This window comes from Centroberyx gerrardi, chromosome 5, assembly GCF_048128805.1.
Source record: "Centroberyx gerrardi isolate f3 chromosome 5, fCenGer3.hap1.cur.20231027, whole genome shotgun sequence".
NCBI lineage: Eukaryota > Metazoa > Chordata > Actinopteri > Beryciformes > Berycidae > Centroberyx > Centroberyx gerrardi.
The window spans coordinates 4,863,656-4,876,237 of NC_136001.1; the positions used below are offsets into that span (position 1 = coordinate 4,863,656).

Sequence of the window (12,582 nt, forward strand, 5' to 3'; positions counted from 1 at the left end):
TTCAGTGGACATTTTTATTGTCCCATGATGGTCTAAATGCTGTTTCAGACATTTTTCCACCCTGACAAGAATAAAATGACTGAATAATTAGATTTTTTTTGGCATGAAAATGTTCAAATTTAAAGATACCAGCTTTGAAACATTCATATCGGTTGAACCCTAGTGTGTGTGTGTGCGTCACTTCACTGGGTGTGTGCATGCTTGCGCTGCTAGACATGATACTGCAAGACATGTTTGTCGATGTGGCTGCCACAGTTGTCAGAAAGCTGTTGCAGGTATGTCCGCACAAACACTCTCATGCGAAGTTGAAGGGCCCAGGCAGAAGGAAGACACATTTGCATTTTTTAATTTTACATTTTCACAAAAATCACTTAGGCTGCAGAGAGAGAGAGCGAGAGAGAGAGAAACACTGTTGTTCCCATTGCCAAAGAGAGCAACCCCAGGGAGGTAAATGATTTCAGGCCAGTGGCATCAGCTTCCCTAGAGATGAAAGCGTTTGAGAAATTGATAAAAGTACATATTCTGAAACGAGCTGATCATGCGTTAGAGCCGTTGCAGTTTGCATATAGGGCAGGGAGGAGGGTGGAACATGCTGTATTTACACTACTTCATCTAGTGTATCTGAATCTAAAGGGATATTTCATAGATATTGTACATTTTGTTAAGTTTGCAGTTGATTCTTAGTTGTTTTCCAGAGCAGAAAAGTTTCAGTGGCACATGTCGGCGATGATTTTGTGTTGAGCACCGATGAACTCTTCCTTGAAGTGAATGTTCTCAAAACGAAAGACACGGCAGTAGATTGTAGAAGGTTACAACCTCTTCCCAAACCCACTGCAATAAAAGCCAAGGAAATTGAATTGGCGGATAACTATAAATATCTGAGAGCAGTTGTGGAGAGCAGACATTTTTTTAAAGACAAATACAGATGCAATCTGTAAGAGGGTAGATCAGGGTTCGGTTATCCGGCAGAAAATGAACTCTTTTAACGTCCGTGGTAAAATGATGACCTTGTTTTATCGGAGGTTTATTGAATCCATTTCGTAACCCGCTTTGGCAGGTTGGGTTTAAGCAAAAGTAACAGACTTGGGAGCTTGGAGAAAACAAACAGTAAGGTTACTGATGGATTATGGATTATGTGACTTTCGATTTCCTCTTGTTCGTCATGTGAAAAGGTTAGCTAACGGTTAAGATGAGGAAAATAAAACAACTAGGTTAAAGGTCCCATTTGGTGTAAAACAGGATTCCCCTTGCCTCTGTGATTATAAAGGAGTTGGATGGTCTATCTAAACATGGTGAAAGTATCAAAACGCACGGTCACCAACTAAATCCACACAATCCATATTAGAAAAGCGAGCCTCTAAACGAGCCGTTTGGACTTCCGTAACTTTGTGGCGTCACAAAGGTTCGCTCATTATCATTTTTGTAAGAAATAATAGACTAACAAAGTGTTTTTTTCAAAGCGGTTGAGCAGTTGTCATTGTTTATTACCGGAGAGTTTTCCCTACCTGTAGCTGCTGGGCCGCGGTGTCTCATGTTTCACTCTTGAAACGGTTAGCCAATCAGAACAGAGGGGTCATTAATATTAATGAGCCTTAAAGACACAGCAACAGAAACAGCCTGCTCTTGGTAAGGCTCAGAGAGATGCTGGAAAATGAACGTGTAAAAATGGATTGAGAGTGTTTTTGGTACATGACACCACACACACAGCTTTGAATGGACCTCAAGACATAAAATAAAACACTGGAAAGTGTAGAATATGGGACCTTTAAAGTTTTGGTCATGGTTAAATAAGAAAAAATGAAAACTTCACTCACAGTAGAAAACTTCTTGTCATGAGTTGGGAATTGAACCTGCGTCATCAGAGTTGAATGTAAATGTATCTGCCCATCCAACCCCTAACCTCCACACCTTTACTTCCCACTGCTCTAGTTCAATGGCAAACTGTCTGCTTCTAGTTGTCTCTCCTCTATGTAACCCTTTCACGATGGGAAAATATTTTTCTCTGGTTTTCACTGGCAGACGCTGAGATTCATTCTATTTATTTTCAGTACGGCGGTGTACAATCAATTCCAAATCTTCTCACTGCTTGTTCACCGGTCTCAGTAGAAGAGTATTTACCTCTGATTCATTCACATCAATACTGGAAGGCTGATCACTGTAATGATGGTCCACTGGTGATGCTCATCACAAGTGTCAATTGTAAGGAGGAAGTAGGCTGATCTCACAGCAGTGCGACTACATCAATACATACACTGTCGCAATGGAAACTAAAGAAAGGTTTCAAATTGCTTTCACCACTTCAGGTAGAACAGCACATTAAAATGAATGCATGAGGGAAAACAGTGAACACAAGCATGTGCAATTGAAATTAAAAGAAAAAGTTTGATGTGTGATAATCATTATAAAGCAGCATAGCATTTCTTAAACATATTTGATCATTTTAGAGGCCAATTTTAGAGTCAGTTGAAAGTGACATGCCGCATTGAAAATAGGACAATGCCATATGAATATGCAAATATAGCCTCGGTTTATTGCTTAAAACATAAGTCAATAGAAGTCTGGTGCTGTGTCAGAACAAGTCAGGTGCTTGTTTGCGTCTTGAGTCTGTTTCCATGGGCATAGAACCATTAAGCATTACTGGCTGTTCTGGTGAAGGGGGGTAAATATAGTTATGACTGACATTTGAAAACCCCAACAATACCGGTTTTTGTAGAGAAAGTAGGTGTAGGAAAAGTCATACAGGGACAGTGTTGCACATTGCACAAAGCTGAGATATTTCAGTTCTGAAATTCAGGGTGTTAGAGGGCAGTTTAAACTCCAGAAGAAAAGAACCAAGGGCTCATTTATCTCCACTGCAGTTAGATTGCTTAATTTGCACATGAAATGATGTGGCATTTTAGGCCTGGATAGAACTCTGTATTTTTTCACTGATAAGTAGCTTTTTATTGGAAAATACTGAGCTATAGACTCCCTGTCTGGTCTTATCAACAGATGGTACATGCTGTGATTTATTGCGCGCTTTTATTATGGTTTTATTATTGCATTTATTGTGTTTTTGTTAGTATTTTATTATTTCTATTGTAAAGCTTTGGGCTATAATATTTGAATTGATTTGAATGGTGTATGGTAATGCAAAGATATTTCTCTCAGTATTACCATCAGCACCAGTTTTAGCAGTTTAAGAACCAAAATAATTGTTTATCCTCCACGTGGGATTAAATGCATAAACCAGAGGCCTCTGTATGTGTGTGTGTGTGTGTGTGTGTGTGTGTGTGTGTGTGTGTGTGTGTGTGTGTGTGTTAAGGCCAGGGGTAAACTGATGGCTTGTCAAAAATATTAGGCTGATTTTAATTTTATTAATTATTAGATATCAACCAGTCAATTTCATCCTACAGCTACAGAAAAACAGTCTGGAAAACCTGACATGGAATTGTATTTCCTTTGAGCATTTTATTTATTCATTTAATAGTTCAGTTGTGTTTTTTTGTGACTAAATTATTCAAGGCAGTAAGGTATCCCATAGTTTCCCCCTGCCATTGAATAGGTGTGGTGGATCACTGCTAACCCTAAAGGAATTTCATTAGACTGGCTTTCAGTGGAGAGTTTTAGTGTCCCATGATGGTCTTAATGCTGTATCAGAGGCTTTTCCACCCTGACAAGAATAACATTCTGAGGAAAACACTGAATGCTTGTATTTTTTTGGGCATGAAAATGGTGAAATTTCAAGATATTGAATACAAAATATTGGCTCCGGTGGCATCGATCCAAAAATATCGGTATAGGCCTTGAAAAAAACATATCAGTCAAACCCAAACAAATCAACACATAGATGGACTTTATGTGAACTCTCTGGCCCTTTGTCTCATTCCAGTCTCTCACAGGAGCGTGTACCGCCTTTGTTCCCTTTGAATAAGCGCAGATAAGTGCAGTCGAAGGAATAAAGTACACTTTGTGTGCCGCTGTGCATCATTGCATGCAAATGTCACTGCTTGTTATCGCGCGCAGACAGAATGAGCGGCGTGGAGCGTCTTGCCTTCCCGGGAACTCGGTACGACGGAGGATTCGCACAGAATTCTAGCTCATGTAGAAATCTTTTCTGCGCTTATTTCCTGATCATTGTCCTCCATCCCCATCGCTAGTCTGAGACAGGGACTCAAAAATACCTCCAGATTTCAACTTCCCTCAGGTGCGAGGAACTGCAACTCTGCGATCAAGTCTGTGGAAGTGTCTTGACATGCGGTACGGCAGATTGGAAGAAGAGGGACGTAAGTGTGGAAAGTGCGAGGAGGGAGAATGAAGAATTCTTTCGATATCTGCCTGGAGTGCAACACAGCATGTCAACGGCTTTCAGGGGATAACCGCCTAAGAAGTCTTTGGTTGGAATATGTACAGTACAGTACATTGACGCGCGGAAAGTGGGGCTCGCCGTGTTGTCATTGCCACCGCATTGCATATAGATGTATATTTACACACCCCTCTGTGACAGCACTGTGTCATTTCCTCTGTTTACCTACTCAAGCGTCTCTGCTCCCGCTGCTCTCATGTCACAGCATCGAATTGAACTCCCTTCCTCCTCCACCAGCGCAAATTACAAGTCCATTAATTCAGTGTCTCGCAGCGGCTTGAAGTCTCCACCGACTCGGCACTCCGCGACCCTGATTGGCAATTAATTTTTAAAGGGTGGAAACGGCTTACGGTGTTTCCCCCCTGATCTGAAGTGCCGCGTCGGCCCGAGCGCCAGTAGAGGAACTCTCTTTCTTTTCTCAGTCTGTTCTACTGTACCGGCGTGTCTTCCGTTCCTTCACTGATGGGGGGGGGGGTTTAATCCCAAAGCGCTCTCTTTCACATCCAATCTGATGTGGTTCCGCTGCACACTGCTCGTATGTTAAGCTCCTTTTTCATCCCCTCCTCAATAGGATTTCCAGTTTAGTTATGTATTGGAAATTTGGGGCAGAGGCATCCATTTATCTGTCCTCCTTTTGTTCCCGTGGCATATTTGAGAGGATTTTATACACAGCTGCTATCTTGATTCTGGTGGGATACCTCAGCATTTTTTGGCAGTGGATGGTAGTGAGTTACCCCAGAATTTCTGCTGTTTTTAGCTTGGACAGCAGGTGGGCTATTGACCCATTGTTGGTGTGCCTGACTGACAACCATTGCCATCATGATAGGATAGTGGAAGGAAAAAGGCCCATTGCTTTCAGTAAGACTGAGCATCTTTGGAATGAGGAATTCATGTACGGCTTCACAAAACAGTTTGGATGGAGGCTGGTAGGGATCCAGACTCCAAAGAAGATGCCAAAAGCGACCGCGGCCTGTTTACAGAAAGTCCGGTTATTTGACAGCAGTCACCCAAATGGAGACGGTCCCACTTTCTGGATGAACAAAAATATGTCGAACCCATGTGGCGCAGAGATATGTTCTGGCTTATACGACATGGAAAAACAGCTTGATGCTAAGTGCACTGTCTTAGGCCATGATCGCATACAACACTTTTTTGAACACACATGCACTTTTTTTTTTTCAATTATTTTCAATGGTGTGGTTGTGGCAGACTAGTAGTCTGCTGTGGGAGCTCCATGTTGAACATGTCTGAACTTTAGCTGTGCTTATGTCAATGTGAAAATACTCCTCATCCTCTTCTTCAAGAGCAAACGGGAGCAATTGCTAACTTTCTCTTGTCTATTTTTATTTTCAATAACATTATCCTCTGTGCTAATTAGACGTCTTGCACATTGTCAAACGTGGCAACACAAAGTAATACGCCTTGCACCTGTTGATCTCTTGCTCTCTCTATTACCAGCGACACTCGAAGCTGAACTTTTGTGCTTGAGCAGGAGATAAAAGCCTCCTGTCTGATCACGATCACCCGGCTAGTGTTCCTAAATGTGTTTGTTTAAATCAGCGAGTTGGTCTTTCTCATTAGGCATAATTTTTACATCCAACCTAGAGCACAAATTAACATCCCTTCCTGGGTCACTGTTACCTCAAGGACAGTAACTATAAGTGAAATAAATGTCATTGTCATTGCTTAAATTCTCTTGTTTCAAGTGCCCTTTTAGAGGATCTGGATTGCTCTCACTAAAAATGCAATTTAAAAAGTTAATCAGAGTTTCTTGCTTGAGGGGTCTTTCATCATCTCATTTATAACTTATTTCCCGTGTCCTCACAGACCACAAGGGTGTAGTGTGTTTCATTTTGGCTGTGATTTTTTTGCTTGGAACACACACACACACACACCGGTTGCTCGTCTGTGCATGATTCTACAATATCAACATTTGGGCTTGGCAGCACAGTGTTGTAATGTTGATTTTATTGTGTATGCCAGCCAACATGAAGGCAGGTGTAATTATAGGTGTTCAATGCAATTGTGTGTGTCAATAGTGGACACTGAACAGGGCAGGCACAATGCAAATGGAATCAATAGCATAAACCCAATAGCTGTGAAACAGTAGCACCTGGATTTGCTCCAAAAACCATGGTCACCTTAGTTTGGAGTGAAATAAGAAGTGTTGTGTTGATCGTGTTGTATTGATCTGAACGCTTTGTCCTGCCCTTTTCCCACAGAAAAAGAGACTTTCCTCGAGCCGTTTGTGCTGAAGGACTTGCTGCCGTCCGCGCTGGGAAGTTACTACCGGTACACCGGCTCTCTGACCACGCCGCCCTGCAGCAAGGTGGTGGAGTGGATCATCTTCAGCAGACCTATCTACGTCTCCTACAAACAGGTGAGGAACATACACATGCATATACACATACGCACCTACACTTACAGTTTGTTTTCTTCGGTCTAAGGCAAGAGTGGAAAAGTTGACTTTGTTGCATTTTTTGTATTTGGTTCATTTAGGTTCACACTCTCAAATTACTGGTGAACCAGGGCTTGTAAACAAAAGTCACATGGACTCACGATTAGCTTGTTTCTTTATTCCTGTCCCTGTAACTTTAGCTAAGCATGATGGACTTGTCTGAGCTCTTTGCCGTGATTTACCTTCTCTGGTGTTCATATCATTTAAGAACACATGAACACACAGCTGAATACGAGCATCACTGAATGCCCTCAGTGAAGTGTCAACATGTGCTTCCTTATACCCATAAATACTTACGTTTTGGGGTCGTTTCCTGTAGTTGGTTCGGGTTACATTCTCACACACTGCAGTTCTCTTATTAGAAGACTGAGACTCGCATTTTCAAGTGCCTAGGTGCCACTGTTTGGTGGCACCTGAGTTTGAATGGCATTGTTCTCACCTGGCCAAACAAACTGAACTAAAAGAGTGAACACTCCAGAGTTCAAATAAACCGCTCCAAACATGCTTGGTGTGAATGCACCATAAGAGGGGGAGCACTTGATGGGATAAATTGGCCAATCCTTTGCTATTTCGATCTATAGATGAAATTCACAGCATCACGCAATGTCAAGCAGTGCTCCTATGTATGTATGTGAGCCTAACATTACTGTATTCCCCATAGAAGAATGCAGCTCATCAACTAGGGAGCCAGAGAGCTGAGATCACTTGTTTATTAATTAATATCACAAGTATCAGTCATGCTTGTGTTTTTAAAGAAATATGGCTGGAAATGCTTGCTGTCAGCATGTGTAGCTTCCGGAGGATTTTAGCTGTGTCCATCAAACTTGATCACATTAAATACTAGCACATCAGTGCTCTTGTTAGTAATTCTGAGTATTAGTTGAATGCACCCAAACAGAAAATGTAACCACATTAATATGTAGTATTATTAATATGAAGTATGATCAAGTGCAAATGCAAATACCTATCCGACAAGAGTAAATCGATTTCCATTCATTTTACATGCGTGTGGTGTCTGCCATTTATTTCACCGTCAGCTTGTTTCAGTCTGTCGTTTTATTGGACCGGTGAGTTGATGTCACACAGGTGGGTCTGTTTGTTTTCCATGATGACAGCCAGGTTAGACTGGCAGGATGACAGGGCTATGCGCACATGAAGTGCTGACTTCAGTCTTTTCTGTACTTTGTTTTAATCCTTGTTGACAAACCTGTCCATCATCGCAGCTGTTTAATGTCATGTTAAACTCCACCCGCCTCTAGTTTGGAAGCATCCATAAAGTTTTTGGACCAGCAAATTGATGAATTGTTAAAATTCAGCATTATTTCAATTACAAGAAGTTAACACAATTAGAGAATGTAGAAGAATGAATGTTTTGATCATAGTTTCACTGTTATCTCTCTACCTACAATACAGATAGTCATGGAATTCTGGACAAAATCATATCTGACAATAAAAATATTCTAAAATTTTGGTTTGAGAGACAAAATCTCATCAAATGGCAGGTAAAATGTTATATGCTCTGATGGAGCATCAACTGGCAACAATGATTTTTTTTTATTGTTGACCCTTTGGTGACTCTTACAAGGCACACTTTGAAAAATCTGACCCAGTAAAGGGGTGAGAACTGATTACAAATCTCTGCTGGCTTTATTATCAGAATCAATAGAAATACTTGTTGTATTACTGCATGCTTCATTAAGGTGAATAACAAAATCTGACTTTCAAAGGCCTTCAGAATCCCAATCGAATTCCAATCCCGGTTTTGCATTCGCCTGACATATTCTTGAACCCATCAAGTTTTATTTTCTTACATCTGATTTGCTCAGATGCCTTCCAGCTGACCTTACCCTTTAATCACAATTTAATCACAAGTTCATCACAATTTCAACCACAAAATACAATAGATCTGACTAAAAGTTAATGAATGAATGGATGACAGCAGTTGGTTATGAACATGTAATATCCTTGGTCTCCTAATTTTCCCGGGAATCAGAATATAATGGTCCAGGATGAACTGGTGTAGTGGACCTATAGGACAGTAGACAGTAAAGCACCAATAATCATAATCATATAAAGTCATGGTCGTAAAAAACAGACACAAATTACAGTGCAGTGCAGAAATATTAATCATATTTCATTTTAAGCTTACCATCTTTAATTCTAGGCCAAAACTTAAATTCCTATCAGCACATTTTTAACAGCATACTATCTATGCACTCATTGTAATGCATAGATGCTGCACATATACTCTCCCTCTTCCTGTAATTATTATAATGTGGGCTTTTTTTTCTGTAGCCTGCCATGCCGCAATTCTGTCTGTCTCTCACTCACACACACACTGTCTCCCTCGCTCTTTCTCTCTCTCTCTCTCTCTCTACACACATACAAACACACTCGCTAAACTGCACTCCACTCCCCTAGACTCACAGCAATTTAAGCAATTACAGTGCAGGACTTGACTACTACTACTAAGAATAATAATAACAATAAACCTTATTTATGGAGCACTTATGTAAAAGTAACAGAAAGGCGTAAAAACAAGAATATCTCAATATATGGTTCAATATATAGTTCAATATATGGAGAGGATACAATAGGAAACATCTAAAAGAAAACTGGAAAAAGTAAATACATAAAACAAAAAATGTTCCTCCATGCCCTCCAAGTTGGTTATCTGGCATTTAACATTTAGCTAATTCTAATTTCTAAGCAAAACACTTGCAGGCAGCACTGAGGTTACGATTCAGTATTTTATCTGGATAAGCTAAAGATTTACAAAGTTAAGTTAGCTGAGACGTGGCGTTATATTTCCAGGTTTGTGAAAAGAAGGAAGCAATGGGGCTCATGGGAAATGTAGTCGGTGTGAGACAGAGGCTACCAATCGTCTCCACCATGATCTCATTTGTTTACGGCAATTATACCAAGGTGTCACAATTAACAATATCAATTATATTATATATGATATATGATATATATTATATATCAATTGACATTGATATATTGATGTTTACAATGCTACACACTGCACCTTTGACAATAACCTGTTGTAGTTTCCCTCTCATTATTACTGCAAAGTTGTCACCCATTCACAATCTAGGAAACACCTGAAAAGGGAAGGATTTGAGAAGAAGGAACAATAGTTTGTACCTCCAAAACAAAGAGATTGTTTCAGTAAAATATGTCAAACCCCCAAATCAACATATGTGAATGACAATTCACGACTTCGGACTGAAAGTGATGATAAACTAAGGTAAGAAATGCCGTTTTGAATGGAGCAGCCCGTCCAGCATTGCCTGAGAAGCGGGATCTCTGGGAATTGTCCTCATTTCTCCTCTTCTTTCCCCCCAGTCCAAAGAACACTTGGCAGACTCGTTCCCTAATGAGACCAAATGAGTTTGCTTAAGAGCACCACTGGGGGAAGCCAAATGTGGATGAAGTATTGGCTTTCTGGCGTGGAGTTAGGAGGGTGGGTCAATGTGAAGCCGGCAGTGGAGACACAGTAGAAAGACTGATGAGCTGGAGAGAGAATGATCAAGAAGACAGCGGCAACAGTAAGACAGAAAGCCAAAGAGCGCGGCTTTGACTTTTGATGTTCTTTAACAAAACCGCTCACAACAAAACGGAGGAAAAAGTAACTGAAAACACAGCAAAAACTCACCAACTCCCACACAGTCTTACTCAGACACACACACAAGCACCAGCAACAATAGGAGAACTGAATATACCAGTATCTACAGTGCCGGCAGCCCATGCATGTACAACTGACATTAAAATACAACCAGTAAGACCCTCTTCTCTCACTTCTCTCACATATTGCATTCTGCAGTCCCCAAACGTTCATAAATATGACAATATCATTTCTCAGATAAAAATCCATGTACTGAATCCTAAGGAGCACAGAGACTATCGCTTTCAATATTGCTGCAGTGTATATAGGACCAAAAACCCCTCACCTTATTCCTGCAGGTCAACGTGGCCAAACAGAAAATTCAATAATATACTTAACTGTTCTTTTTTGTTGTATTTTATTCAAGATAGGGAGTGGTTTGTCTATCCAATGCGATATCCACTGCAGGATCACATGTAAAGGTGCTGTGTGTAGCATTGTAACATAAATAAATCATATCCACATACATTTTGAGACATTAGTATAATTTCCATAAACAAATGAGACCATCACAGAGAAGACTGATAGCCCCCACCGGCCTTTACACTGCATTTTACATTGTGTGCCACCAGGTCAGTTTTGGAGGGAAATCTGCTGGATTGCTTTACGACACAAAGGGAGATCGCTTTACAGCACAGAACAGGAAGAGGGTGCTGTTCTTTCAGTGCAAATGGAGCTAAAGCTTTGAGAGTGGCAATGGCAGATGGTGGAAGGAGCGAATGGCTGTTTATCCTCTTCAGTGAAGCCAAAGAGAAAACCTTTGACCGAAGAAGCAGCAGGGATTATGGGAAATGTGGTCTTAATTTTGAGAAACACTAACACAAACAATATCACTGCTGTGAGATAGACGCTACAAATCATCTTGACCTTGTTTACGGTAATTACACCAAGGTATCATAATTAATTTGACAATAATTGTTTAAAGAGCAATTTAACAACAAACCCAAATCTGTGTAAAGCCTGACATCTAAGGGTAAAAAACATGCTACTGAATTTGTCATCTGCTATTGGCTTATCTTTGGTGCCAGGTGATGTCACCAAAGATAAGCCAATAGCAGATGGCAAATTCAGTAGCATGCTTTGGTGCCAGGTGATGTCACCACCTGTTGTACTCTATAGAAGGTGACGTTATTTTACCATTAGGCATCAGACTTTACACAGATTTGGGTTTGGTGCTTAGTTACTCTTTAAAAATGATACACAAGGCACCTTTTATGCATTGAATGCGTTGCTCTCCAATGGACGTTCATTCATTTCAAATGACTGAGTGTTACTGCTGCATTATGGGGTTGCAGATGCATTGCATTGCAATGTCGGTGCAGCATGCATTGGATTTTTTTCTACTTATGCATTGATAATGCATGCGCAAACTTAAACCAATACTGCTTTACCCTGGTTTTTGCATCTTATCCTGGAAGTTTATTTCATAAAAACATTTAGTCAGTGAATTAGAGTTGCAACAAAACTTTATAGATTAGAATGTTTCATCTGAAGTTTATGTTGCAATACTGATAACCATGTTTGATCTCTATTGTTTATATCGTTCATGCGCTCATTCTGATATGTCCGGCAGCTCCTTGAAGGTAGCATAATGTTCATTTGTTACACACAATCAGTCTGTTATTGTCAGCGCAGTGTAGATGTGATGAACTTATGACCCCCCCACACACATATACACACTTGTATGGAGCCGGTGGGCCAGTCTACAGCAGGACTACCAAACAACATGGGACTTTAGGGACATCAGTGTTGCTGGACTCACCGCCAGCTCACAAGTCAACCAGCCCCCCAGGAAAACTCCTGCTACTCCAGATGGCCAGTCCGCCCCTGTTTGAACCACAGGATCCTCATGTAGAATGCTTCACATAGTGTGCAGCAACAGAAACGCATTATGGATTAAATGTTATCCCAGTGTTAGGGAACAGCAGCTTGTAACACTTTACACCTGAACCCAGCACAGAACGAGAGAGATAGCCTAGAGTTTTGTAGCTCTGTCTGACACAACACAGAACGCTGAAGTATGGATCCTAGACAAGCAGCATCCTATTAATAAAAGGAAGGAAAAGTTCTATGATTGTGAAAATTAAACTTTTTTTTTATTTTTTATGAAGT

The 12,582-nt window shown here is 40.6% G+C and overlaps 1 protein-coding gene across 1 annotated transcript in view; it reads left to right on the top strand.

The window, feature by feature from the left end:
- Positions 1-12,582, top strand: part of LOC139923744 (receptor-type tyrosine-protein phosphatase gamma) — a 316,355-nt gene that overhangs the window by 234,943 nt on the left and 68,830 nt on the right. The window contains exon 9 of the mRNA XM_071914574.2: positions 6,568-6,725. Within this exon, the coding sequence (XP_071770675.2) occupies positions 6,568-6,725 (158 nt within the window). The remainder of the gene's footprint in view (positions 1-6,567; positions 6,726-12,582) is intronic.